The 26402-nt window shown below is 38.4% G+C and overlaps 1 protein-coding gene across 4 annotated transcripts in view; it reads left to right on the top strand.

The window, feature by feature from the left end:
- STXBP6 (syntaxin binding protein 6) overlaps nucleotides 1–26402 on the top strand; it is a 153780-nt gene that overhangs the window by 50466 nt on the left and 76912 nt on the right. For 3 of the 4 annotated variants that reach the window (XM_074585045.1, XM_074585044.1, XM_074585042.1), the window contains exon 2: nucleotides 17542–17727. In XM_074585045.1, the coding sequence (XP_074441146.1) occupies nucleotides 17574–17727 (154 nt within the window). In that variant the 5' untranslated portion in view covers nucleotides 17542–17573. Of the gene's footprint in view, nucleotides 1–8604; nucleotides 8803–17541; nucleotides 17728–26402 lie in introns of all 4 variants that reach the window. The other variant, XM_074585043.1, reaches the window with a different exon arrangement.

Here is a 26402-nt window from a genome sequence, read left to right as displayed (position 1 = left end):
GTTGATGGACGTGCTGGTGTGTTGAACCTGTTAGGAGATAACTGACCTCTAGCTGTTATGTTCTGGGCTTTTGTAGCTTTGTCAGGTAGCTGACAATGCGGTTAATAGACCTGAATTCAACAGTTGCATGTTGATTGCTTTACTGCAAAAGTAGAAAATCAAGGATGGTAGTGAGGTGGTGATTGTGGTGTGTTTTTGTTTTGTTTTTTGTTTTGTATTTTTCATATCAAAGTAAGCGTACAGTTTACGAAGGAACTGGTTACATGCATCATACAGTGGTACTAAACTCTTAAATCACCAGCTCCAATTACATCTGTTTCTCAGAGTTATTAGTCTTAGTTTGGGCTACATCTGTTGCTCAGATAAGTAAATGCATACATTTGTTGGTTAATTGCCGTAGGGTTTTTTCCAGATTTTTAATGTTTCAGCTGCATGGATGCATGTCTCTTCTTGCATTTGGTGTGAAAGCTGTGAGAAAGATCTTTCTTCTTCAGTGTTGAACAATATCTAGGTCATTGAATAAAGACCAGAGATCCTCTTAAATGCAGGTGAAATGTAATAGGTTTGAGCATAAGTAAAACAATTTGAAGTGAGGATTTTCTGATAGTGTGTTTGGAGATGGTTTCCCGTCCCATGGATTTCACTAAGGTATGGCAACTTAGCTTTCATTAATGTTTTGAAATGCCAGGTTTTCTTCACTGTGATGCAAATCAGATACACCTGAGAGTAGTGTTACAAAAGAAACCGGATAGGAAGGCGGAAATACTGTGTTAGAAAACAATGAGCCATGTGCAAAGCAGGATACAGTGATGACAGAGTGCGGGGGAGGAGAACACAAGTGTGCATCATGAATAAATTTATCTCTGTTGAACTGGTTGATACTGGGGTTCTGTGCATTTTAGGGGTAGACAAAAATTATTTTACAGAGACAGGAGGCAAACATCATGTAGGGGTTACCTCTCTTAAGTTAGCATAACTCCGCTGCTGCTGTTCCAGTTTGTAATGACAAAGGCTGTTTTAAAAAATTACTAACTAACAAGTTTTTCTAAATCAAAACACTCTTTTGAGGTTTGATGTCAAATTGAACAAAGCTGGAAGTTAATCCTTTCAATTTCGTTATCTGTTAATTAACTATACTTGGGTCTTAGTTTAATTTTATGTCACAAGAAATAAATAATACCAGTTTTTGCTGTATAAGACCTATGGAAGTAAACTTTAATGCCAGAAGTCTGAATATTTAGAAGTTACACATTTTTACAGATCGTGACTGGGAAATCAAATCTTTATTGGCAAGACAGTGTTTTCTTTTTCCCAAATAAATTGTTCAAGCTTCAGCAGTGTCCACTGCCATTTCAGTTCTAACATAATAGTATTTATAAAAGGGTAAGGTAGGAGCATGACTATCATGCTTTATCTTCTGCACACAAAGTGAAGCCTGATATTTTTATAAGCGAGACATACTGAAGGAATTAATTCATCATAAACAAAACATCTGTCTCCCAGCATTTTTTTTTTTTTTGCTGGGATGGGAATGAGTCATGGGTTTGAGAACTGTGCTGGTCTCAGCGCAATGAGATCACTAGAAGATTTAAGGATTTTCACTTTGCTTTCCGAAAAGAAAAATTATATCACGAACTCAGTAAAACTCTACATTCTTTTTACCCTTGCACATGGCCCCTTACTTCTGAGCGTTTATGATACTAGGAGCTCTCTTCCAGCAGAGCAGTTTCCTTTTCTTCACCATTAAACGGATTGAAGAGACTTGGACAAAATTTTCTATGCTAGTAAAAGTAAGAATCTCAATGCAATGAGAAGGAATGAAGAATATGGTAAGAGTGGTGAGGAACAGCATGTTGTTGAGAGTTCAGTTTTGACGTAAATTTATATATGGGTAAATACCATCACTGAGGGGAAAAAGTAGTACAGAAATGTTTTGAAGAAAATCAGATTTTAAACACACACAAAAAAGCAGTATTATGGCACTAGTAGATGGAAAACAGTTGTTGAAAGTGAAGCTGTTCTATGCTCTACTTGCTTTTTCTGTTGTTTTATTTGTGAAGTATTAGGTTTTTTTAATCTAGTCAAGCTATGTTTTAATTACAAGAAGAAAATGAGGTGACTCTTTCAATACTTCAGTCCATCCTTTCTAAATTTCGTAGGAAATGTAGTAAGTTTTGAAATACTAGCTAGCAAGGATATTGTATAACTGTATTGTCTAGATTTGATGCCGTTGTTCGTAAGGTGAGAACAGCAACTATTTTTTTGGCAGAAGTGTGCGCGTTTGGCTTGGCGTAATCACCTTGCACTTAAGCTTTCCTTTTAGATACTTTATTAAATCTCTAAATTTGATTTATATGGAAACTGATCTGGTCCCTTAAAAGAATCTAATTTATTTTGTACCTCGGCTGCTGGATCCTGTGTGCTTCCTGAGGTCTCTTGTTACCACAGTGGTCAGTGGCCCGGTCTCTGCGTCTCTTGCATATATTCCCACATTCAGATTCTCTTATCTGGCAATCTCATTAAACAGTGGGAGCCTGTACTTCAGTTATTAGCCGTAGGCCCACCCATGGTGTTTTTCTGTGGGAGTTTTAATTTTCAAAGTTTCTTTTATTTACATTATGTCTTAGAGAGAGCTGCACATAAATTGAGGAAGGAGGCTTATCATAAGACTCTTCAAGCATGAACAAACCATTTTTGTACTCGGCAGGACCATTAGGGCACAACAGTCTACCACTGAACTGTTTGCCATGTCTTTCAGAATCATCCCCTTGTCTAGCCAGTCCCTGGTATAGCTGTGGTCCGAGCTGGTAAACCCAAGCCTGGGTTTCACAGCACCCTAACCACTCTCCATAATATGACCTTTGTGGAGCATCTTCGGTGCTTTTGAGTCAAGGCTTAGTCTCTGCTAGGACCCAGCTTTCTGCAGTAAAAGAAACAAGCAATTCAGCTCCTGAAGCAATAGCTTGGTTTTATTTAGACATTGTAGGTTCAAAAACTAAAAAAATTCTTAGACTCTGAAAGTCAAGGTTTGGCATTTTATAAGTTCAGTTCAGTGTTGAAAAAGGAACAGCTCTTCTCCAGGTATCCTTTCAGATATCTGAAACCTAGTTAGGGATGGTGCCACCTTCTTCTGCAACCCCATTTCGTATCCATTACCAGAGAAGAATGAAGTGTCTCTCCTTCCTGGCTGGGCTGGGATCTTTTGCAACTGGTGTGCTTTGCTGGAGTCCTTAGGAGGAGCCTTCTCTTCCTGTTTCTGAGCATGTATGATTGCACTTGGACGGGAGAACTGTACCTCTTTGGATTGTCTCAGCCTGGGGGTCAGGTAGTATGAAAAGAAATATCTTTCATATTCTTGTAGTTGGATGGAAAGCATGCTGGATGGAAAGGACACTGCTCCTTTTACCTGCTTAAAAGAGATTTTTGGGTAGAATCCATTTGAAGTCAATAGCCTTGAAACAATGGGTTTACTTTTCCACTGAAGTTGCTGGGTGAGGACTGCCCTCAGTGAAGTTCTGCAATTTGCAGCCACTGTTGCCTGGAAATGGCAAATTACTATTTATGAAACAAAACAGTGTAGTAACAGACTACACCAGTAGTAATAGTAAGTAACAGACTTACTCCCCGAACTGTCACCAGCATTAGTTGTGTCACCTCTTGCTCACAGAATGAACTCTGAGGATAAGTGCTCTTTGCAGGAATTGCAACTTACTGTATCTGTGTCTGACAGAAGTAGAGTTCCCAGAGTGCTTTATAGAAGGTCTTCTCATCTTAAAATGCAATTAACAAGCACAGATCAAAATGTGTTATGCTTACCCCATGCATATCCGTGGCCATGTCTGCAGGGCTGCAGCAAGCAATGCTGATCTTTCTCATCTCCAGTGGATAAGTTTTAAAGAGCCAGTTTTCTTAACTGGTATTTATACCATCCTTTTTTCATTGTTGGGGCTGAGTCTCTATGCCAACAATATGTGCTTGGTACAGCAGCCAACATTAGCATCTAAAGAACCTGAGTCACTAGCGAGGCGCTGGTAGGGCATGCAGAGGTTCACAGCTGAGAAACAGTGTGAAAGCAACAGGGTAAGCGATGTGAAAGATAGAATACCTACCCTGTATTTCCCCGCCCAGTCCCTCCTCCCATTTTGGTTGTAAGAAGCCATAGCAGGCTCTTGTGTTTCGTCAGTGGAAGCTATTTCCAGGCACATGAAGGAAAAAGTAAGAAAAGCAAAAGATGGTAAACCATGCTTGACCAGTCTGCCTTCTGTGATGAAACTATTTCCTCAGTGCATGAGGGGAGAGCTGTGGAGGCTGAACAAAATAAGGAGATACATACTTCCAGTGCAATTTATTTATTCCTCTTCTGATGTCACCATAGTGCTTTGAGAAGTGAGGCTTTGCCCCCACCTTTTATTCATAGCTGATACTTAGTTTGTTTCTTCTTCTTGTAGATTATGGGTTCTGTCTGCTCTCCTGCTAGGAGACGCTGATGTTATATGGGTTGAAGAAACAAGTTTTACCTTTTCATTTGCAATGTGGAGAACTTTTCTTTTTTTAATCTCATGTGGCAAAATATTTTGTAACTGTGCCACCTGACAAGAGCTTCTAAATCAAGGGCTTCTTGCACTTGGGGTTATTGTACTCCCTTAAGTTTTTACTGGTATTTCAATGAATGTTCTCTATGTCTCCATTCCCTTCTTCACTGGAAGCTGGAATTGCTTTCTTCTGTAAATTTCATGACTGTACCCCGTACTGTTTTGACAAACATACATTCCTTTCACCTATATCTCTTATTCCCTTTAACTGTGCACAAGGTAACTGCTGGTTACTATCTAGATTGCAAGTCTGTTAAGGCGGATGTAGTGAGCTTTTTCTTTATTATGCACTTAATGTTGCTGAATGCTGTTTTTAATGTAGATGAATCAGGCTCAGAAATGGACCTTTAATGTCGTTTTCTCAAAGTTTTTGAGTACATTGTTTGTCTTAACAAGTCTTTGTATAAATTCTTATGAAATTATATGTATTATAAGTTACCTTAAACATGCAAGCATATCCTTAGTGGAAGTTGTAAATGTGTATTGTGAATTTAAGCCACCTGTGTAAGCACTCAAGCTTCTTTGGTAAATCTTATTAGCCACTGTGAAATGAACATGTTTGATGTAAATTGTTATAGTGGTTTAGTCTAATAAATGGGCAAGTATCACATTCTGAAGCCATGTTTATTTACATACTGACTGCATGAAATAGAAAGTAAATGATAAAATGAAGTTTGATTTAAATAATTCATATTATTAAATTAACCTTTTAATGTAGCTGATTTTGTAGGTGGGTGGTTTTCAGTAGTTACAAGTTTGGAGATAATGCTAATGATACCTTCATGAATGTTTTGTTTTGTTTTGTACTGTTCTTCTATGTCTGCGGAACATATGAAAGGAAAAGCCTATAGCAAAGAGACCACTTGGTCTAATATAAAATATACTTGTAAAGATTTCTGGGTGCAGGGTGTGATAAGCAGTTAAAAGCAATTAGGTCCAGTCAGTAATTAACTTTGCTTAACTAACTGCTTTTTAGACTACTTGAAAGGCAAAGTAATTTAATAGTTTTGAATTAAGCATGGTGTTAGGTGAGTAGAGGTGATGTGCTGTTGACTAAAGGAAGAAAAAGATCGAAGCTGTGGAGAGGAGTCTGTAGGTTCATTGTAACATGTTGTGTCATTGCCTTTGAAACATCAGTTTGGGATTCAAGATTAATCAAGTTTAAGAATGTAATTTTCAGGCTTGTTTCTAAAGGTATCTGCAGAGGTGAGGGTAAGGTTTCAAGAATGAATTCACACAGTGAACTGTAGATTATTGCCAAAAGTAGTGCATATCCCCACTGGTTGCACTGTGTTGATAATATTGATGTGCAGTGAAAAACTTTAGTATAGCGTTAGTGTTCTGATGAATCATCAAAAAAGTGGGAGATAAAGGGTGTTGACCACTTTATTTGGCAGCATCCCACAGTTAAACTGGCACAAGCTGGTGCTGGAGAGATTCTTTTGGCTGAGGAAAGGACTAGATTGGATTTCTTTGTGAAACAGTTTTCCTACCTGTAACTGGATATTTCTGTCCTTGAGCAATTGTATGGGTCGCTACTATTGCATAGTGGTGGCTTGGTTTTGCGCATGTGGAGGATTTTCATGAAGCTGTTAATGATGTAAAAAGAATATTACATTTGAGATAAGCTGGTGTATATCTACATGGATTCCTTTTCTAGGCTGTGCACCACAACCGGGGATGTGTGGCTGGCAGTTCCTTTTTTTTCTTACATTGTATTCAGAGGTCTTAGTTAAAAATGCAGTCCATTTCTTCCTGTTGCTCTTGCAGAAAGTATTTGTAGGATAAAAATCATAACACTGCATGGGATATGTACGTGTTCTTTCAATTGGATGCCATTTTATTGAAGGGTGTTGCCATGTAAAATACCTTTTTGTATTTTTTTTTTTAGATGGTTTCTGGCAGTAAACAAACGAAGGTTGGAGATGTCATTTTGTTTGCAATATCAATGTTTACAGCTCAGCACTAGATGTGGGATGTATTAAGTTGATTTTGGCATAGAATCGTTGCAGAGGATTTGTTGCTGTGGAAGTCAATTATACTTCTGAATGATAGGGGTGAGATTGAAATTCTTAGTTCATTTGAAAAAGTATATTTCTGAATTCAGAGTACTTTCGGTGCTATAATTGTCTTTGTGTAAGCCTATGAATATATATTGAGAGATGATGTTATTTCAGGGTCCATAGCTGTGTCTACTGTTCAGAGACAACATAAATTATTCACAGTAAAGTTGCGAGTGAGATTAAGATTGGAAGGATATCTGATACGTTGTTTGAGCTGGTATCTTCTGGGATCACTCCAATGAAAGAAGTACATGTATGTTTTGTTGTTTGTTTTGTTTTTTTTTAAACAGCCCTCCTACTTTGACACACGAAATGGGTAGATGTCTAAGGGTTATAAATATAAGTTCTGTGTGCAAGAAGCACAGAATCTCTCCTGAATTTATGAAATGAATGTTGCAGGGTTTTTGCGTTGTATCTTCCGGTCCCATCCCTCCTTCTTGAATAGGGTGTTTCTTATACAAGCTTAAGTCCTACTGGTTTTTCCACCTTCTCATGCCCCCATGTTGTATTGTCTCAGTTCAGGTGTGCAAAACACATGTAATTATTTGAAGCGAAAACATAGTATTCCACTCTCTCTTTTGGGAAAATATAGAAGTACGTAATAGAAAGAACGAGAGAAAACGTCCTTCTCTAGTTGTCTATCTTGTCTAGTTTGTTTTGTCTATCTAGGTTTTCCTTTCATTGTACTGTTACACTAAATTCTGAGATCGACAGTGTAGAACTTTAAAACGTTACTATGTGTTTTAAAGGTATCCCATACATGGATTAATACCACACTGACCTGCAAGAGATTTTAATCTAAAATTTACTGGTTTGTCCAGATTCATAAACCTCATGAAAACTTTCATATCCTCAAGAAGTCACTGCTTGGTTCCTGAAAGGAGTGCAGAGAGGGGAAGTGGTATCTTTTTTCTTTTTTTTTTTTTTTTTTACTTTAAAAGAAGAATATCTCGTTCCCAACAGGCTATCACTTGACAAGACAGTTTCTCCCCACCACCTCCATGTTTAATGGAAATTTTCTAGTTGTTAAAATAAAATACTTCTACCACTGATCACTGATTGCAAATTACTATGGAGAGTAATTTACTTAAGGGAGAGGAAAAAGCCATTAAGTTCCCTTCTAGCTTTTCTCAGGTTTCTGTGAGACTAAGCAATGAGTCATTCATTAAAAAAATAAATAAAAAATAATGGAAGTCTTCAAACATAAAAGGTGTGTTTGCAGTGTTGATTTTGCTGTTTGTTTGTTTTTGGGTTTTTTTCCCTCCTGAATTCTGTCAGGAATGCAGAGCTGAGCAATCAAACATAGTGGGGGGATAAATGCCATAGATGGCATTTTTAATAATTCCTGAGATGATAATATCCCTTGAACAAAACATTGGAGAGGACCAGTTTTTCATAATTTCTTCAGTTTGCATGACTCTCTGCAGTTTTGCAAAACTGCATTGGGTTCACCCATTTTGAAATAGGTGATATTGGAGGATTCCTGGTGAGAGATGTGCAGCATGTCAGAAATATGTTCAGCTTGTGTTATTTGCCAGAAAGAAAACTGTATTTAGTTAACTGCTAGAAAATATCAGGACTCTGCCAACAGATGGTTTACTACTTTTACACAGTTCTTGTTTTCCCTCAAGTAAAATGTTGGCGTAATACTTTACAGAGGTGTCTTTGCCCTTAGAGAGTTTCTGATATCCCCAGAACCTGTTATAGTGCATTCTTAAAAGAATTATGCATTTTGCTAGTAAGTGATTTTGGTTGTGTGTTTGGAGTGATGGGAAAAAATATTTATACTTACCAGAGAAAGTTGATCCCCCTTTGATGGATGAAATAGAATGCTTTAATGCCTTGATGTTATATCTTATACCATTGTACTACTCTGCTTCTGTACTCTTCCTCAGCATTAAAATAATATAAAGGAATATAATGATAGTTTACTTCCCTTTTTTTTTCAGATGTGGGTGTTGCAGGTTGCAGTTCAGAAAAATGAAATTCTTCAGCCTGAGAGACCTGACTGTTCCCTCCTCTTTTGGAACATTCCATTTAATAGATGACTCTAATGCGCAGAAATTTGCGGTTTGTGCCAGTTACGTGAGGAGGAATGGAAATGGAACTGTGAGGATGTGGAAAACATGATTTAAAAGCATACTGAGGTACACTAGTTGCAGTAAGCCAGTTGCAAGAGTACTATGTGCTAGCTGTTAGCTAAATCATTGTGGCTTTTTTTCTTTAAAACACCTTCAACTAATAGTGTAGTAATATCCTCTCTCTCTGGCAACCTATACACTGAATAATGAATCCATTTAACAGCTGTTTTTTCAGTGATCAGTACTTAGTACTTGCTGAGTTTGTCTTTATTGAGCATCTGTGACTGTTCATGCTAATAAGGCAAGATCAGGTTCCTGTGAGGTATCTTGCCAGAGTAGCTGCTGTGTCTTAGTGCATTCTGATTATGTAGGATATACTGCAGTAGTAGCATTGCATAATATTTTTGTATATTCCTATATGCAGCAGGTTCTGATTTAGTACAGAAATCACACTGCATGCTAACAGAGCCTAACTTCCTACCTGCCTTTTTGCTATGCCTCTGTTTAACCCAACAAATAATGGAGTCAGCACACTGAGAAATTTGCTCTTATCTTAAGACACGTTTGTTCTTATCTCAAGGAGAAGCCTCACGTGGACTCCTCTGTTTTACAACTTCTTGTTCAGTTTTGTTCTTTGTTGCAAGTTTTGATTTAAAAAAAATTTGTCTATGTTGGCTCTGTGCCATGTCTTCAGTCAGCCAATTTCGCTATTTCATGAAAGCTCCTGACGTTTCTGGTTGTGTCTTTAAACTGCAGTTTCATGATCCTTGTAAACTAATACTGCTGGTGCCTAAGGCAGCACTAATCTTGCCCCTGCTCTTCCATGTGCTGACACACAGCTGTGTAGTGAACTGAGTCAGGGAGCTGATCTGAGTAAAAACAAAACTAATCACTGTATTTCTCCTTTTAAACTGGATTAAACCTGGATTAATTCTCTTGTCTAGTTCACTGCACTACCACATAAGCACTTGTGCTGTCATAAGGAAGAAGAGTGCACAGGGAAATCAATCATTTCTGCCGGCACAAATGTATGAGGTGCACGTAAATTAAATGTGCAACAAACTGCTGAAAGAAACAGTGAGTGCTCCAGATTGCAGTCCTTCAAACCAGTTCCCCTTTCCCTAGGGAACGTGGGCTGCTCCTTCTCACCGAGATTCTTTAATTTAATTTTTAAGTTTTTTAAAATTATTTTTCTTTTGAGACAACTAAAAAATTAATTTCTCTGATAAAGTATTAGGCCATATGAATGAGTTGGAACTGGCAGAGAGATCTCAACTTTAATGGTGCTTTTGATACAGTTTCACGTGACATTAGTCACGAGTGAACTAAGGAAATAAAGTTTACATGGAAGTAGCGTGAGATGTAGGAACACAAAAATAATTGTAGGAGTGTATTCAAAGGAGTTGGTATCTTTCTTAGTTCTAATTGGAGGAGGGAAGGGTGGCTATGTTAGGTCTCAAAAAATTGTAACTGACTAAAGTGGTGGCACACAGAGAACGTACATCCTGACTTTTGGTGGGGGACGATCTAGAGACCTGCAAGTGTTGAAAGACAGGATTGGTATTTAAAATGATCTTACAGTACTGGAGAAATAGCCTGAAAGTAGTAAGTACAAAAATCCCCTGTTAAGTGGGAATAATGAGTTACTCAGATGTCAAATGTCTTCCCGCCCCCCCCCCCCCCAAAAAAAAAAAGTTTGAAGAACATGGTAGATGTTGAACTGAAGCTCTTGTCTTTTGCTGACCAGTTGGAAAAGATTCACATATGGCAGTAGCTGTATAAGCAGGAATGTTCACTGTAAGGTCTATAAATTATCATAGAATCGTAGAGTATCTTGAGTTGGAAGGGACCCATAAGGATCATTGAATCCAACTTGCAGGATTACCTAAAACTAAACCATATGACTAAGAGCGTTGTCCAGACACTCCTTGAACTCTGACAGTCTTGGTGCCATGACTACTTCACTGGGGAGCCTGTTCCAGTGACCGACCAAGGAGTTCCTCAGGTTGACTCTGGCGTGCCATAAATGAAGCCGTGAGTCCAGATTTGAGGATTGCATTTCATAAAAGATGTAGGCCAGTGGGAAAGAGTTTGGAGAGGTGAGGTGTTTGGAACAAAAAGCCTGTGAGGAATGACAGCAGAAGCTGTGCTGGTTCAGACTGCAAATAAAAATCTAAGGGCAGATGTAATAACTGGTCTTAACCTCAAAAAATATCTAAAAGATCGTAAGAATTAAGCTGACCTCTTAAGACTATGATTTTCATTGATGCTATGCAAAAGTATTAGTTATTACTGCTATGAATGTCCCCATGTCTTGAAGCAATAAATACAACTTTCTACAAATGCAAATGTGGTTTCTCTTGGGGCTTTGTTGTAACATCTGGCAGTTCCTAAGTTTCTCTGTGAATCTCTTTGTGACATTCAGAATGTTTCTGTTTCAAAAAGATGACTCCAGCGGTGGTCTTCCCAAGCAGTTCTTGGTTGCCTTTTGGTAAACAGTTTCATTGTTTACATGGTGCTGCTTCATGGAGTGTCGTCCATCCTTATTTTCAAATTCATACATTCTCAAATGATAACAACTTTCAGATTTTGGGACTTCTACAGTCAGAACCTCTCAGAGTGGGTTCCCAGCTGTTGCTTTTCGCTCGGAGAGGCCCTGACAGGGCTGTACCACCTTCTACTGAGGTGCCTTTCCCTCCCTGGGGCATCTCCACATCCCAGAAGCATACCCAGCTCTTCATATGGGGTTTAGGGACCAGTGCTGCTCTTGGCTGTAAAGAAAATGGTTAGGGAATGAATATCCATAAAGTCCACCAATTCTTGCATTATTATTTATTAACTTCATAAGAGTACAGTCTTGATCCAAAATGCTAAGAAAACATAAGCAGCAATTCTTTTTAATTTGCTGCAGTTGTTGAATGTATGGTTGTTTTCTTAGTAGTCTTCTAACTGTCTGCAGCTGTTCACACACAGAACTGCAGTACAGAAATGTTGTATGTCTTATATCTGAGTTGAATTTTTCAGAATTAACATCCTCTTGTGAGCAAAGTTCACTAGTATATTAACTGCTAGATGTGGAATTGCTGTCGTCTTGTCAGAACAAGAAAAAAATGTTTGACCTGTAATATACAGTAGAAAGAAAAAAGTTGCTTCACTGCAAGGAAGATTAAAGTTTTAGATTTAGGAGCCACCGCTCTCTGAAGTCTGCTTATATCCAGTTCAGCTTGATTGGGCAGACAGTTTACTTTGTAGTTACATGTGTAAGTAAAACCACATTTCTTGTTTCTCTTTTAAATTTCCACAAATACCGTTTGCAATTTCATAATTTTCTTATTTTAGAATTAATATTTTATTCAAACGAACCAGTCATGACTGAAAGCTTATAAAAAAAATGAATTGGAAATGTGACTGCCTACAGATAGCTCCAGAGAGTGATTCCCCCCCTACCCCCCTGTAAATATTTTTAAAAGTCACAAACTCAGTAGGATGTAATAAAATTTTTCTGGCATGTACAGTGGCTGGCACTATTGTCCTAATTTAAATAAAAATCTATCAAGAAAAGTTAGATTTTGCAGATAGAGGATGACAAGATATTCTGATCTTCTTGTTATGTTCAAGCCTTTAAAGATTTCTACCTCAACTGCATTGGAGTAAGGTTGATCTACTGGTTTAATCCTTGATTGCAGAGCTGATGAAATTTGGTGTTATTCATTTAGGATAGAGTTAAGCTTAACAAATCTATTGCAAACCAACTTTAGAAATTGTATTTTCTAGTATTTGCTTTTTAAGGATTTATAAATTACTTCCCTTGGTTTAGCAATGATTTTGTGCTTCTCAAAAGTTGTACTAGCTGTTTGTTTGAGATGACAAATAACAGAATTTTGGTGAATGGTAATGATCAAATACGTAGTCTCAACACTTCCAGTAAGTAAATACCAGACAATTATCACAATAGCAGAAGCTGGACTTTTAATAATGGTGTCTTGCAATGATTTCCTAAAGTAGATGTCCTCTGTCAGAGTGGTGGCTTTATTAAAAGCAGATTTGAATGCTTGCTGGAGCTACCAGTGCAGCCCAGGGATAGTTGGTTGCTCAGATGATTTCATGCTGCAGGCAGCATTTCAGTGGTTAGCCTGTCCTGTGAGCCCATCCCTGTTTTTGATTAAACTAAAGATCCTTGAAAACAGGGAGACTTAGCATACTGAACATTTTTTCTTTTTTTGGAAAACATTTGGAAAACTTCCTTCTCTTCTTTCTTCATTTCTCCTTGCTAATTTACTACTATTTCAATTCTGCCTGCTGAGGATTAGTTTTCCCAGTTCCTTCTGTGTACCAATACCTCAACAAAGATACTGTAAATCTCCTCCTCTTTTCTCCTTACTTGCATAGTCCTAGAAAACATCTGGATGTAAAGATAAGTCAGCTGCTTGCTGGCTGGCTGCCCAAAAACAGTCTGAGATTCTGGCTGACCAGAAAATAGTCAAAGTTTTTTGTTACTGAATGTGTGGGATCTGTGAACATATCAATTTAAGCATCTTGGGTTTATTTAATATCTTTTTTTAGAAATTACCTTTAATCCCAGTCCCCTCACACACACTTATAGAGGAATGGTCAGCTGTTCCTAGAAGGAGGTTTTAGCGATAGGAGTATCGTGGAGAATTGCAGCAGAGAAAGATCTGAGGAGATGCAAAGGGACAGTGTGTTACAGGCACTAGTTCAGATCTGCACAGGAATCTTCCCTCTTGGGTATATCTGTTGAGTGCTGCGGGCGCAGTGTAAATGTTGACATCCACTTCCATAACACTGTGATGGCTGGAGTGAAAATCTGTGGGAATAAAATGGAATTTTCTTCGTTCAGCCAAAAGCATCATTACAATAATTTGAGCAGAATTAAGTATGTGGAACAAAGAAAGTACGTGAGGCAGGAAATGTGGGCTCTCTTTGAAGGCTCTTGCATTTACTGAAACATTTAAATCCCTCTTGCCACAGAGGGGTAAACGTTGTGAACAGTAATGCACTGTCTCAGAGTACTCATAGATCGTCCATTAAACGTTTAACTTTTAAGGCATTTTATATTTGAGCACAGGGAAGACTGTTTGCATTCCGAAGTGTGTGAGTCCATGCGGGCCACGAATGGAAACTGCTGATGGTTTGAATTCATCCTGGAATGTGCATCAAGAACAAACATTACTGTGTAAAGAAATGTGCATGTACTACAGGAAGTTTTGCATGTACTGCCAGCATCTTTTTTTTTATTTTTAAGAGAGTTGGTTTTGTTGGAGAATGGGGAAAAATTGAGACTTAATTCATGTTCCTTGAGCAAGTCTTCCATGCTTTTTAGTAAGACTGATAAGACTCCGTTATGCCTGCTTTTGAGGAAGAAGAGTGTTGAAACATTTACTTACTTAAGACTTTAATGTAACCTTTGCTTTTCATAAATTTCTCAATCTGAAAGGGACCCATAAGGGACATAGAGTCCAGCTTCCATAGACCCACCAGTAAATATGGGGAAGGTAGCCTGTTTAAACCCAGCTGCTGACTTTTGTTGACCTATGAAAAACAACTTTATCCAGACTATACTGACAGCCCAATCTCAGAAGTCTGCTTGCATACAGGCACAGTTAGTTGACTTTCCTTTTTTAAATAAATAGGCTTTTGTAGTTTGTGCCTGTGTCAGTTTCCGTGTTAGATTCAGCATTCATATCAAGTAACACTGTAGTAGATTAATTGGTTAATTCCGGCATCTGAGGCTGTTGTAAACCAGGTATGGGGAACAGAAGGATTACAGCCTTCTAGGAGATGAGTGCATGCTTTCGTTGCAGGTTCCATTTGCAACATTTGGTGTCTGCTGCATCTGTCTCTGTACAGCTTCTGGTGGATGTCTATGCAACCAGCTTAATCACAAAGCAAATAACAGAAATGGCAATATTTGCTTGTTCAGTGTCATGTCTTCTGTGTCTCTACCGAAACAGATTTAATCTGTTTTGGAGTATTGTGTTGAGCTAGGCTTTATTTAAAGATGGATTTATATGTTGTTGTGCATAATAGCACTTGCATTAAGAGATAGACGTGTATTTATAGAGAGTTATGTTAATTAAATCTCCTACATTTTGCATTTATTTGGGGTTATTGTCTACGTGGCAGTCATTCTAGTTTCATGCTGTAAGTTGCTGTGCTCATATGCAGCAAAACAATTTGGGAAATCTATAAAATAGGATTTGGATAGTGTCTCTTGTTTGTTTGCCTTGCCTCCTGTTCAGCAGAGTCTTTCCAAATGCAGCCATATACAGTGAGACCTGTTGCTTGTAACATCCTTAAAGTAGATATGAAAGTTCTGAAGCTCCGAACCAATAACATTTTCTGCTACAACCAGTTGTAGGTAGGGAAAACTTCTATCCTTTCTTAATCCAGGAAACCTTTACATCACTGAGTATGTCTTTGAAATCACACTTTATTTTGCAGTTTGTGAACTTCAAAAAAGAAAGGTCTGAGAACATCTATTCGACAACTCAGGTGCAGAATTAACAGCATCAGATCATTGCAAGCTGGAGAACACTTTTTCCCTTGTCTCTGACTTGAGTATATTTTTACCTGACAGTATTTGTGTGTGTTTTCCCAATAGGCTATTTACTGAAAATTCTTTAAGCATGCAAAGGCCTGAGATGGAGGTAATTTTTGCAAAGATTATCAATCTTCATCTCGGCCGGAAGAAGGTCTGTGTTATTAAACCCATAGTCATTGACAGTGGCCTTGAATTTAAAAAAAGAAACCAAAACAAAACACTCCAAACCCAACAAAAAAACAACCAAAACCCAAACACCAATCAAACAAAAACAACAAAAAAACCCACCCAAACAAAAAACCAAAACAAGACCCCCAAAAAACCCCTAAAAACCTCTAGTCATAAACTGCCAGCAGCTCGCATGCTGGTATAAGCTCTACTGCAAATATTTTCAGAACAGAGAGGAGGAGAAAATTGTGGTACAATGAACATGAGTGTGAAAACAGCCTTTTCTAAGTAACTAGCAGGTAAATTTATTCTTTTGGTTCTTTTTTCAAGTTGATATATTTGTTGTTAAAGGATAGGTAACTTACATGGCAGGAGTTATGAAATCACATCTTTTAAGGAGCTGCGCATTCTTTCTTCCCTTGCAATTGATCTGGATTTTTCCTTTGGGGCCTTTTTTTAAATGCAGTTGATTTTTGTAAAGGTGCGTGTAAAATTACTTAATGCTAAAACTTGTCAGAATTTGCATACCTCTATATTGGTTAACTGAAGATTACTTTGGCAAAGAATTCTGTTTGCATACCAAAATAAATAGGTGGTGAATTTGCCTTGGACTAATTTGTGCTCTCTCATACCTCTATGAATACAGGGGTTTTTTGTTGGTGTTTTTTCTGTGGGGATTTTTTTTGTTTGTTTTGGTTTTTTTTGGTTTTTTTAGATAAGGGAATATCAAAGAAGTGCCAACAAAATAGTGAGACTGAAAGTGTTAAGACAATTACTGTGCTGATAGTGTGCAGGCTAAAAATAATGGATCCATGACACTTTTGGCTTCATAATCTAATTTGAATGGAATTTATCTATGTTTTCTAATAGTTAAATTGTGGCAAATAGCAAATGATCCCACAGGCAGAATTTCTGGCTTCAGTAGTTGAGACCTGACGATGATCTTGCTCATACTAAGAAAGCTAAGGGTGTCAAAAAAGATCTGTGGGCTTGAAAGTCTTAAAAAATATGGAGACATGGAATTTAATGTACGTATATTGGAGAGTCATTTTATTTGAACAATATAAAAGAGGCATTTGGCAGTCTCTGTCAGTGGGATCTATATACTTATTAACAGATTTCAGTGCAGAACTAATTGGAGTTATAAGTGCGGTGCTGCTAGATAATACCACCTCTGTAACTGAGTTCTCTCTCTTTTAGTTAGGTGTCTGTGTAAGCTGTGGTCAGATCGACGTTACTTTTGCTGGACAAGCTTGAATAAGCAGCTTCCCTCCTTCTCCCTCCCTGTTCTCTACATTTTTATCCCTCCCACCCCCCCAGTGTCTCTCCTAAGTTGGCTGCTGTTTTCTTATGAAACACAATGAAGAACTGACCTGGGTCAAAATTACTTAGCAGAAAAGAGGAGGTGTGGTTTTGTCTGTGTGAATGCCAAGGTTTCTCTGACACTCGCTGTTTCAGTGCAGTTGCCCAGTTGGTAATTACAGAGGAGTTGAAGGGATGAGGCGCTAAAGCTGCAAGAGGTGCAGGAGCTGCTTAGTCAAGTAGTCACCGAGAGCAGTGCTCCTGAAGGAGGTGTCTTACTGAGTTTGAAGCTTTCTGTATCTTCTGTGAAGTCAGCCAGCACAACCAAGCTCAGAGAGGACGCTGATAAACTCAACCACGGTGTTCCTTCCCTGTGCCCTTGGAGTGCTTTCCCTGTCTGTGTAGGACGGATGATGTTCCCTCCAGTTACCAGAGAGGGAATTAATGAAGCTTGTATGAAGCATGAAGTTACAGGGTATCCCTCTGAGAAGATTTTGCATCATGCTGAAGTGCTAGCGTGGACAGCTTCTGCCCAAAATAAGCTCAGCTAGTTTCCAAGAATTTAAGAAGCATGGAGAACAACTTAAGTGAAGACTCTTAGGTAGTTTGAAAATTCTGCCTCTAAGTGCATGAAATTATCTTCTAAATTCTTTGAATCATTAAAAACTTTATTTGAAGGTTAGAGCTGTTAATGCCCATGTAAGTTAGCTGGACTTATAACTTAGGAGTTTCTAATTTTTATTTTTTAATTTTATTTATGATTTTATTTTTAGAGACCAGCAGTCTGCTGTATCTGTGATCTACAATGAACGCCAAATCTGCAATCAGCAAAGAAATTTTTGCCCCACATGATGAAAGGATGCTGGGAGCGGTCCAAGTGAAAAGAAGAACAAAAAAAAAAATTCCTTTCCTAGCTACTGGAGGTCAGGGTGAATATTTAACATATATCTGCCTGTCAGGTAAGATTAATGATTTTGACATCCAGTTATCTGTTTTGGTTTATCTTTGATTAACTTATTAGGTGTTATCTGTAGCCATAAGACGCTGAGTGACTCGAATCTTAATAGTGTAGCTGGAGAATTATGGCACTTACATCTTTAATCTTGAGAAAACACGTGCTCAGGGCTATTAATATTTATTCCATACAATAAATTTAACAGATGATTTCATTTTTGAAAAAAACCCTAGGTGTTCTCTTGCAGCATAGCTGGAGAGTATGAACAAAGAGAATATTTGGTAACAGTCTTTGCTTATTGAGGTTAAGATCTTTCTTGGAGAGATGAACTTTACAATGCATTTTCTTTTAATGCCCTGAAATTTTTTGTTTGAAGGAAATACTTTCCTCTTTTTTTCAAAGTTGACTCTGTGTGTTACCAGCTCACTGGTTAGTTAGATATGCAACTTTCAGCCAGAGTATTTTCAGTTCATTGAATAGAACGGTGGTGCTATGTGTCAATCACATGACTTAAAAGGCATAAAAATGGAAATATTTGGAATGAAGAAGAAAAGGATGTGTAAAGACGTGCTTTGTGAGAGGCCATGGCGAACAGGGAGAAAGGATCTATTTGTTGCTAATGTGTTCAGACGAAATTAATTTGAGTTTCTCCAAGGTCAAACCAGCACTCATGAGAGTCTGGATTTCAGGAACAGGGTAGGCAGTAGCTGTACCGTCTTTTTCTTTATATTTTAACCTTTCTAATAAAAATAAATGTCTAATTAATACATTGATTTTAACCTGTATAATTTAAACCCATTAATTGGGTAACTTGTGGTTAACTATGATATCGTAGGTTTTCGGTTGGCTTTTTTTTTAAATGCTTTGGATACTATCTGGTTATTGTAGTTAAATTTATCTTAAATAAGATTACATCTCAAGGCAGTTTAAAAGCAGTTTGTGATCCCGATTTGCTTGTACTTTACATCTGTTTTCAAACTTAAAGTGGAATTTGGTTGCCTGGAAGTAGGCATTCAGTACACTTCTAGGTTTCTTGCACTTCCTCTGGGTAGCTCTCTAGACTAAAGACAGAAATCCCTTCTAGTTTCTATGTCTGCCAACTGGGTGTGTGTGTGAATATCTTTGGTATCCTAGGGTGATTAGTCACTTAGGTTTTTAGGCATATCAGTTGCTCCCTTTGAGTGTGTGCATCTTACTGGAAGTACAACTAATGGTCAGAGGAAGAATCATAGAATAGTTTGGGTTGGAAGGACCTTTAAACCAACCCCGCTGCAGTGAGCAGGGACATCTTCAACTAGATCAGAGCCCTGTCCAACCTCACCTTGAATGTTTCCATGAATGAAGCATCTACAAGCTCTCTGGGAAACCTGTCCCAGTGTTTCACCACCCTCCTCATAAAAATTTTTCTTCCTTCTATGTAGTCTGAATCTACTCTCTTTTAGTTTAAAACTGTTACCCCTTGTCCTCTCGCTACAGGCCTTTCTAAAAAGTCTGTCCCCATGTTTCCTGTAACCTCCTTTAAGTACTGAAAGGCTGCAATGACGTCTCTGTCAGGGTGGTTGAAGGCCCCCAGCAGGATGAGAGCCTGTGATCCTGATGCCTCCTGTAGCTGGAGCAAGAAGGCTTTGTCAATAGGCTCCCCTTGATTGGGCAGCCTGTAGTAGACACCAACCACAAGACGCCAACCTTTGTTGCCTTGGTCTCTTATTCTTACCCATAGGCTTTCAACCTGCTCATGGCTGTTCTTCGGAGACAGCTCTTCACACTCTACCCTACTCTTGATGTACAGGGCAATGCCTCCATCCCTTCTTCCTCCCCTGTCTCTTTTGAAGAGCCTGTAGCCATCAATAGCCACATTCCAGTCATGGGATTCGTTCCCCCCAAGTTTCAGTAATGGCAGCTAGGTCATAGCTTTCTAGCAGCATGTTGGTTTGCAGCTCCTCCTGTTTGTTGCCCACGATGCGTACATTGGTGTAGAGGCACTTCAGCTGGGGTGTCTGCTGTGTTACCTTCTTAGAGGAACACACCTTAATTCCTTTGGGGTACTTCACCAGTGTTTCCTTGTCTCCTATTAACCTCAGGAGCCCCTGTCTTCTCTCTGTAAGATTTCAAGTGTGCTCCAGTGTAGCCAGCACATCTCAGAGGAACAGTCTGAGGGCCCTTGCTGAAAATTGATTTCCTGAGGCTGTTCCCTCGACTTGTAGTTGGGATCCTCTTTTTTGATGTAAGGATCGCAGGTTTCAATCCTCTCAGGTTGCAGAGGAAACTGAATCTAGGTCTCATCTTTTAAAGAAATGTTTAAATCGCTAACCTAGCTCAATTCTTCCTTTGGCAGTCAAGTTTTTCAAGTGGCAGTCAAATTTCTCTTTCCTAAGTCATCTTATTTTAAAGAACAATTCTGTTCTAGGGCCATGCAGTCAATGTTGGAATACCTGGGTATTTCTTGCGCATCTTCATGAAGAAAGGTTGGTGGTGTGATCTGTGCTTACAGTTTTCTGTAGGCTAACTCTATTCAGTAGATGGGGTTTTTTTAATTTATTTTCTTTTAAATTGGCTTTCTGGGGAACCTAGCCTTCCTGCGTCTCACCCCCACGTTGATCTGTAGCAGCCAACATGGATTCTAAGAGACTGAATGCTCTTAGATGCATCTAGCGTCTTTCTGCAGCAGGATAACATATCATGAGCAAGGAAGAAATAGCAGATGTTCTGACTTCAGCAGAGTTTCTCACTGGTGACAAGGAGAAGCATTCAGGATCTAAACAAAATTATTGTATGGCGGGCACCAAAAAGCTGCATAATTGTATTGGGAGAACCCTCATGTGTGGCTTGCTACCATTGGGGGTTTGCAGGGATCTGAGACCGGTTGTTTTATGTGCATGTCTAGTTTATATTATGGAACATACAGTCTGATTGGTAATTTCAGTAGACAATGAAGTGACCAGGGAGAGGACTGCCTGTCTGTGTTTGTGTTTGAGGGTAGTATTAGAGTTCCAAACAGCCTGCTCAGAAAGATGATGCAATTTCATAGGGTCAGGTGCAATTAGTTATGTAGTCGGGAGTAATCAATGGCACAAAGCTAAAGGGTAGGGAACAACTGTTTCTCTCACTGTGATTAAAGGAAATTGTGGCAAGGATAAACTGTGGGTTTTGCTATTCCTGATGGCTATGAAGCAATAATGGGTTTAGTTGCAGCAAGAAGTTGTGTTACAAATAAAGCAAAAGTTTTCCTTTAGTAAGGGTAAGTTAATGTGGGGATGGCATTTTACCTGTTCCCTAAACAGTCTAAGATGAACTCTGTCTTGGGATAGCAGAATATACGTGGTGACCTTCCATTTTTCTGTGATTTGGTACAATGAATGAGACACAATGGTGGCTACCTCTGGAGTTTAGTTTCCATTTCAAGCAACAAGTGCTTTAACACTGAGTGTTCCAATTTCTATCTTGGAAGCACCTGTATCAGCCCATGACTCTGGTCCCATTTTTCTCAGGTTTGTTATGTATTAGGTAAACATATCTTTGTGTTCTTGGTTTCCTGACTAACTCAATTTGGCCTTTGCTAAAAGGAGTTTTATAATGTACTGTTTGGAACTGAATTTGTCAGTTGAAAGAATGCACATAGAGACTGACTCGTTAAAGGACTTACAAATATTTGGCGATATAAAATATCCTGCTTAGTTGTAGTTTCATTCAAGATAGGATACAGAAAGTTAAACATCAGCCATTGTGATGGCTTTTATTTACTACTCAGTTTATAATTGACAAGATGCATGAATTGCTATAATCAGACTTAAATGTTTTCCTTTCTGTGTTGACTTGAAAATACATTACATCAAAATTGTTGTCTGTGTGTTTGTAAGTGTGGATAGAGATGCTGAGCAGGGAGAATACCCTGAGGCCTCAAAGAGATGGGATAGGGAAGCATTAAAAGTATCAAATATTGAACAGAGCAAGATGGGAGAGTAAGGGAGATTCTTCCTTAAAATCTGTATTTGAATTATGTACTGGATTTTTTATTTTACAATACCAAATACTGAACTGGTTAGAAGGAAGCACTCAATAATGTTCCAAAAAGGTGTACCTAAAGCCTGTCGTCTGAAACTGGAGACAGGTTAAGGTAAGAAAGCAGTACCAAGACTGCTTGCCAGACTGGTGGAAACTGAGCAGCTGGGTTACCTACAACCTTCTAGCCTGCTGTAGTGGTGGGGCTGGCCAAGTCAGACTGGCAAGCAGAGCCAAGAGAGATCTTTTGGGAGTTACTCAGTTAAAGAACAGCAAGAAAGGACTAGACAGATGGGAAACACAGAGGTGGGGTGGCTGTAGGCAGAACAGAGAAGATGAAAACTGGTATTTTTTTATTTTATTTTTAATGTTAGAAGAGGGTTTAACACAGAGAAAAGACAAGAAATTCCAAGCTGAAAGTGGATACTTATCACCTCCTCCACACTAGCAGACCTAGTGACAGTTATTGAATCAGATCTAAGTTTTAATTTTGTCATCATTGTCTTACATAATTGAAACATAATTTTTTTTGAAATAGTTCTTAGCCTTATTTAGAATTCTGAATTAAGTATAAAATACTTACAAGGTCACTTCAGAAATATAGGACACTGGCGATCTCTCCTACTTGCTTGTGCACAGTTCTGTGTGTGTTATTTCCTTTGACACCCTGTCATTATGTTTTTAAAGTAACTTCTAATATTTAAAAAGGTTTTTAATTTGTTACAGTGCATTGGAAGTGTTCCAGTTTGTACACATGGATGTGACATTGACCTTTCAGGACTAAAAATCTATTACAGTTGCAGTGAACTGAATGAACCAGATGGTTCCTTTTGAACCTGAATTCCTGTGTGTCATAATACTCTCAGTTTAGCTGAACCACTCTTTCTAGTCCTTCTGGTGAAAAGCCTGGGATCTGACTGTAAAGCTAAAGTTGTTTAAAGCTGGGAGTGGAACTTTCTCCCCTTGTGGTTACGACTTTAGTAGCGTTATTAACATATTGTCAGTTCAGGGGTTTTTTTGGATGGCTTCTGTGCAAAAGTATAATCTGTCAAGAATGGTGCTAGAAAAGCCAAAAGGAAATGCAAAGACATCATAAGAAAAGAAATAATATAAAAAAAAAAAAAAGGATGTACATGCAGGGAGAGAGTGTTGGGTTTTTCTTCCTTTTTTATGATTTAACCTTATTGACCATGTCACACACCTTTTCAAAAGACAGGCAGTAAATAGCTTAGAATGCTATTTGCAGTTAATGGAGAGGATTTTGGGTTGGTTTGTTTGTTTTTGCTTTAAGCATACAGAGAGACAGAGGCTTGACTTACTAGCTTAAGTAGTTCTGTGAATATCCTCCTTTGTGCTCTTACAGCACGCTTACTTCAGCAGATATCTAACCGCACCACTCGGTTACACTTCCAACGTAAGCTTCGTATTCCGTTTTTTGCCCCTAAAGCCAATGGTGCTGTAAAGTTGTCTTTTGAAATATGCGTTTGTTGTTCCTCCCATACTGGCTGCTCATGGAATAGAGTATTACCCAGGAATGACCGATGTCTCTTGCTCCTTTGAAGGTCACTTGACATGGTTGCCATAAATTGGCCATAATTTCATGGGGAGTTCAGGGGCAGGTTAAGTGCAATTGAATTTTCAGCATGGTAGCTGAACTGAAAATTGGAAAGTAGTGAGAAGGATCTTCATATCAAAAGAGTTCAATTTTCTCCTAATGTGCTCTCGTTTCCCATTTGAGTTTTGCTACTGTCCAGAAGTGGCAATCTCCCAGTTTATTTTCTATATTTTCTTGTTGAAGAAAACATCTCATTTTCAGGAGCTTATAGTGCAGAGGATTCTCATGATTCCTTCTCAGGCATAAGAAACCAGAGTAAACTTCATTTTCCACTGACTTTCCAGGAGAATGCTGTAATCGCCTCCACAGAGGGTGTACTGAGGTATTACTGCGGTACTGAGGTATTTGTGTGGGGGAGGAGGGCGTTTCCCCTCTCTTTAAATGTTCTGTCAAGGAATGAGAATGATACTTCAGTGTTTGTGGTCAGACATAGGGCATTCACTTTGAGTCTGACCCACTTAGATGTCAGACTCTCCATTGAATGTTTAATTATTTATGCAAAATAGAACGTGATTGATGTGAGAGATGGAGTCAATTCAGTCTGCCTGGAAGAACATGCATACCAAATGGTGGTCCAATCGTCTGCAAACTCTGACCCGGACAACCGTTTGAAGACAACTGCAGACCAGTGTGGTGCCTTCATTAGCCCCATGGACCCAGATCAGCACAGCAGGCTGAACATCTGGGCATAGATTGCTATGTTCAATCGGGTATCAGGGGAAGGATTTCTGGTACCTCCAGTTAACGCAAGGACTACCTGTTGCAGATGGTGACTTTAACATAGAGACTCATATTCTGTCCCTCAGAGAAGAGGGATGTTAAGTATTCCTATGTCTTGGAAGAGTTCCTTGAGTACTAACCTTTGGCATCAAAAGTGTAGCTGCCATCACCAGTTCTCTGCCGAGCACTGTTGCATTTTATCTGAAAATACCTGATAGCTTTCCAGTGGCCAATGGAGAAACTATTCCAGAATTTAGTGGACAGGACTCTGCAATGCAGAAAATGTAGAAAATAAATGTACTACTTGTTTATTGGCTTTTTTAGTGTCAAAGCACAGACGTGTTTCTTTGACTGGCTACTGGTCCCTCTAAAACTGCCTCATTGTGCGGAGTCAATGGCTGCTTTTGCTTCCAGTTACTCTGATATCTACCCTACGCAGATTTTGTGCAAATTTTGCATTTGTGTCGACTAAGTCGAAGTGATACAATTTGCTAGTGTGGGTAGAATTAAATTTATGTAATATTCTGTGGTTTCCACACACATGTAGTTAGGTTCTAGTTTAATTGCACCTTCTAGTTTAGTCCAGGATTTCCATGGACTGATGCTTCTGACTGCCTTCCTAGTGCTTAAACTGATGTTCGTGTGTCTATGTAGTGAGCTGACCATAGCTGACTGAAGCTTTTTACCAGTGCTTATGCAGCTGAACTGGTGCAAATGTGTGAGCAAGAATCTCTGGCCATGAGAAACATGAAAGACCGCAGTTGACTTTTGCTCATATGAAACCATTAAGAGTAACAGCGCAGCTGTAAAAAATAAAGTACAGTGATGAAGATGCTACCAGGAAAACTTTTTTTTTAACAGAATAGCAAGTCATTGGTACAGCTAGCTTAGAAAAGGTATATAGTATCAGAGTATGGTTATATAGTCATCAGAGACTTTTTGGGAAGAAGCTGTGGAAGTGTCAGGAATGGCATAAAAGGTGACTGGTTTTGCCTTTAGGATAAGATGATGCTCTGAGAGATTGCTTGAGTTTGCTTCTAGATAGATTTATTATTTTTTTTTTAAATACATTACTACATGAATTTTTTTTTTTTCAGAGTAGCTTCATAGCAGAGGAAAAAGATCAATAATATTACTATTTTCTGATGATTAAGCTACTGATTTTTTTCCCCCTATTCTACTAATGGATACCTTTTGATATGCTTAGATACAAGTGTGTTGTCATATACCTGTGTAAAATGTAATTTAAATACATTTACTAAATACTAAATCCTTTTATTCAGTCTTCAGACAGTAATTGTTTTACCACCAGAAAATAAGGAAATACACACAAGCATTGTCAGCTTTTATATGCCGTTTCATATATGTTGTATCTTTTTTCCCACATTTCAATTTTTTTGTTTGTATTTTCAGATTAGAAAATCTGGGAAACAATTTTCTGGGTGTGTACAGCACAACTTCTGTATAACGCCTCGTTGATAATTGGAGCCTGTAGGAGACATTCAGATACTTAGTTTTAGTCCTTCTAGCCGTGGTTCAATCTTGGAAAAATCAGCTTTCCTTATTTGGGGAGATACTTCATTCCCTGAAGAAGCTTTCCAAGGAAACAAGCTGAAATACGTAAGCTCTTCAGGGAAACTTAAGGGCATGTGTGAGAATTCCTTAAAGTGAGTCAGGAGGCTGTGGCAAACATTAAAAAGGGTCAAGAACTGTGTCCTTTTCAGTATGTATGGTTTTGCCTTGAAACTTTCAATCTTTGGGAAGGTGGAATAGACTCATTCCACTTTCTGCTTTACTTTGCTCTGTTAATTTAGTAAAAAAAAAATTTGATCATTCTAATGCTTATCCTACTCCTGAATGAGATAATGCCTTCTTGGGATTGTGTTTGTGGTGGATTACTCTATATTTTCTTTACCACTGAGTGTGTTTTGGGGTGGTGCTTGTATTTGCTCCTTAGCAAAGTTATTTCCAGTGATGATACCTAATTCAAAAATTTCATTAAAAGCTATGCAAAAAACCTCTCGAGCTTACTGACTGTAAGGATTACTATAAAGACAATTTCTGCATAACGTAAATTCTCAATTGGAAAACATGTTTACATCATCAAGTATGCAAGGATGATTATGGCCTTTCGTGAATGAATACCTTTTTTTTTTCCCCTTAACATTGCTTCAGAAATCAGTCTGATGGAGTTAAAATCCTTTCTAAAAGGAACAGGATTGAAGCAAATAGGTCTCTTCAGCACCCCTACTTTTTCTTTGCTAGGGTTTCTTTTACCCTTGATTAACCATCATAGCAGTTTGGAGGAATTCTTTGATGTTTACCCTGCCTTTTGAAATAGCTAC

The sequence above is a fragment of the Larus michahellis genome, chromosome 4, assembly GCF_964199755.1.
Source record: "Larus michahellis chromosome 4, bLarMic1.1, whole genome shotgun sequence".
Lineage (NCBI taxonomy): Eukaryota > Metazoa > Chordata > Aves > Charadriiformes > Laridae > Larus > Larus michahellis.
The sequence above is the reverse complement of the archived record's forward strand: the minus strand, read 5'-3'. Positions and strand labels throughout refer to the sequence as shown.